Below are 3,255 nucleotides of genomic sequence, written 5' to 3'. Positions count from 1 at the left end.
TGAAACGGCTGCGAACCTCAGGGTCTATCTGCTCGGTGTTGTTCATCAACTCCTCGAGTTCCTTGGAGAGCGCGATCATGGCTTCGGTGAGAGTGGGCAGCAACTTCTCGACCAGGTAGAGATCCTTGTAGTACTTGCGGCCATCGACAGTGACGGTCTCCCTCTTGAGGTTATCGAAGGGCACCTGAAAGTCAATTGCTTGAACTCCTCGACGAACCGCTCTGCTTCTTTGAACTCGTCCAGCTCCATTCTGCAACTGCAATCGATATCTATTTAAATATCGGGTGAGCTAAGCACATGCACACAATCAGGAGGGAATCAAGGCCAGGAAGTGGCCGATCCACTGCAACTGGGGATCGATGGGAAGACCGAAATCCGTCTTTGTGGTGTTGTAGATCAGCTTCACCACCAGGAGCTCCTTGTAGAGGTCGAATTGCGTCTGCACCTCACGCATCTCCTTCAGAGAGATGAACATGGTCGGCTTCGACTTCAGACTGCGGTAGGAGTACAGTCCGTCCGCCTTTATTATTATGAACCGCTACTACCAAGTGCCGATTATCTGCGATTTCTTGAAGATTCGATCGTAGGCCACCGCTCCCTCCTTCTGCTAGCTGCTGTACTCGTTGGGATTGCTCTTGCGCTAGAGGGGGAAAAACTTGGTCTCCCTGGACTAAAGCTTGGCTCTGAGCAATTTGAGGAAGATCTCCTCGCTCTTATCCTTGGCGTTTAAATCCTCCCTCTGGTTGTAGGCGAGGGCGAATTACTCGTCGACCAAGACGATACGGAGCTTGCGCTTCGGCTTCTCCTATGAGGCGGCGAGGTGGATGCGGATTACTTTGGAATAGGGGATCGTGCGCTTGTTTACTTAGAATTCCTTATCGAGCAAGACCAGTTCAGTCTCAACGTTCAATTTTTTGAGTTAGAGCAATACAGGGTAGTTGGTTGAGTCCTGATGGAGTGATCCCTTTCCTTCTATCTTTCCTTTGGAGCGTTTGGTTTCCACTTTCTTGGGCTGTTTGACCTCTGCGATATCTTCCTCGCTGCTATTGTCATTTTCTTCTGAGGAGGAGGTGCCGAACTCTTCCCGTTTGATGCGGATGAGTTCCTTCTTGCGGTTCAATTTCATCTTGATGTACTCCTCGTGCTGGCGGTTGAACTCCGCCTATTTTTATTCGTCACTCAGCTCACCGATAAAATCGTCCTTGTTGCTCACCTGCTTGTACTACACCTCGCCCACAACCACCCCCTATTTCTACTTATCCTTCTTCGTGCTCTGACCCAGACCAAAGAACTCTTTACCTCGCTCATTTACCCACTACCAATTATAATTTACCATTGCTTCAGCATTATAATACCACTACGCATACTACATCCCCCATCCAGAACAAACGGGAACAGAAAAAGGGTTCGGTTGTGATTGATGTGGATTCTGACGGCAATAATAAATATATTAAAAGGAATGAATAGGGAGAGCAGGAAGGCGTTGAGTCTATAGTCCCTCGCCCGCCATCAGGAGTAACGCTAATATAACCTAGACGCATTCGCGGCATGATCCAAAAAATAGAGAAATACAAGCCCACCTTCCACCTCAATCGCAATTACAGGGGCTACGATATTCAAAAACGCATAGAGCAACGCGAGTGTATACTGCATCGATCCAGAATAAAGCGACAAGCTTTTCTAAGAGAACATGAAGCTGATATACCGAATAGAGACGACGGGTCCCAAAATCGAGACGAAAAAGTTTCCAGAAATAAAGCCAAACCCATTGCGAATGAAAACCTTGAGTTCCAACAAAAGCAACAAAAGCAATTCCTCCTCAACTCTCGCTTCAAGATCAAAGACGTCTTCCGCAACGAAAGCTAGCTCTTCGAATAGAACATGAAGATCATCACCAATATCGAATGCACTGGCCCAAGATCCAATGCTGGACCACCAAGAAGATGCGCAACCTCAACGATTTGATGCGGGTGCGGAAACGCGAGGAGAAGAAGCTGATAATGGAGAAGTTCAGGGAAATCAGCAAGGAATTGGGCAGGATCAACAAGCTGAAGGGCAGCAGTCGGAGCGCATCCATTTCCTCGCTCGGCGGCGCCCCCTCCCGCGGGTGATCTCCGTCCGTTGCGGTTCTTCGGGGCAAAGTGATTAATTAATATTTATTAATTAATTATTAATTATTAATTTGTATGGGTTCAGGCAAGCCAAGAGGTATCCGCGCCGGACGTAAGCTGGCCACCAAGCGCAGACTTCAGAAGTACTTCTTCTTTTAGCTTCAGGTGGAACGACAAGGAGTACAACGCTCGGCTTTTGTGCTCGAGATTCAAAAACCCCTTCATGGGCAGCTGCATGGCCAAGGGTCTCGTCGTCGAAAAGATCGGTGTGGAGTCTAAGCAGCCCAACTCCGCCGTCAGAAAGGGAGTCAGAGTGATGCTCAAGAAGAACGGCAAGAAGGTCGCCGCTTTTGTACCTTGGGACGGTTGCCTCAACTATCTCGCCGAAAACGATGAGGTCCTCGTGGCCGGTTTCGGTAAGAAGGGCAAGTCCAAGGGAGATATTCCGGGCATCCGCTTCAAAGTGGTCGGCGTCAAGGGCATTTCCCTCCTCGCCCTCTTCACCGGCAAGAAGGAAAAGAAGTGATCATACCTACCAGATTTATCATCTGTAACACCCCAAATTAGCATATCAATCCAGATTATTCGTATTATTTTTCTGTTAGCTTTACATGTCCAGAAGACCTGTCTCACCCATTCGCACAGCCCCACGCTCTGAAACAGACCCACGAGATAACATGATCCGCAAGCTCAAGGAGGACCTCATCGTCGCCCGCGGCAGGGAGAAAGAGCTAGCCATCCTCGAGAACTACCTGGTCGAACTCATATAAAAAACCAAACTCCTCTCCGCTGAAACAGTACCCCTTGTGTGACGTAGGCCAAGACCGACGAGGAGGGCAAATTGAAATTGGAATTAACCATCAAGTCCATCAACGAATTGAAGAAGGAAGTAGATGCACTGAGAGCTGAACTGAGGAACGCCACCAATGAACTGGGATAAGTGGAGGAGGAAGAGGCGGAGCTGAAGCGGTCGCTGAATTCCAAGATGATATAGATTTAAAAATTGAAAAAGGAAGGCCTCTCCCTGCATGGGACAACTAGAAACTTCTAAACTAGCACTACCGCCTCCGAGCCCAGTAGGATGAAATCTTGCACGAAATCAAGAAGCTAAGCGAGACCATCAGGGACTACGAGGCAAGGCTTT

At 48.6% G+C, this 3,255-nt stretch overlaps 1 protein-coding gene across 1 annotated transcript; it reads left to right on the top strand.

The window, feature by feature from the left end:
* The first annotated feature begins 2,186 nt into the window (after positions 1 to 2,186).
* On the top strand, positions 2,187 to 2,637 carry LOC116245088 (uncharacterized). The gene is given in 2 exon segments (XM_031616798.1): positions 2,187 to 2,273; positions 2,275 to 2,637. Coding segments are annotated over 2 exon segments (450 nt in total).
* The last annotated feature ends 618 nt before the right edge of the window (positions 2,638 to 3,255 follow it).

This window comes from Nymphaea colorata, unplaced genomic scaffold, assembly GCF_008831285.2.
Source record: "Nymphaea colorata isolate Beijing-Zhang1983 unplaced genomic scaffold, ASM883128v2 scaffold0499, whole genome shotgun sequence".
Taxonomy (NCBI): Eukaryota; Viridiplantae; Streptophyta; class Magnoliopsida; order Nymphaeales; family Nymphaeaceae; genus Nymphaea; species Nymphaea colorata.
Note: the sequence above shows the minus strand (reverse complement) of the source record. Positions and strands in the feature narration are given on the sequence as shown.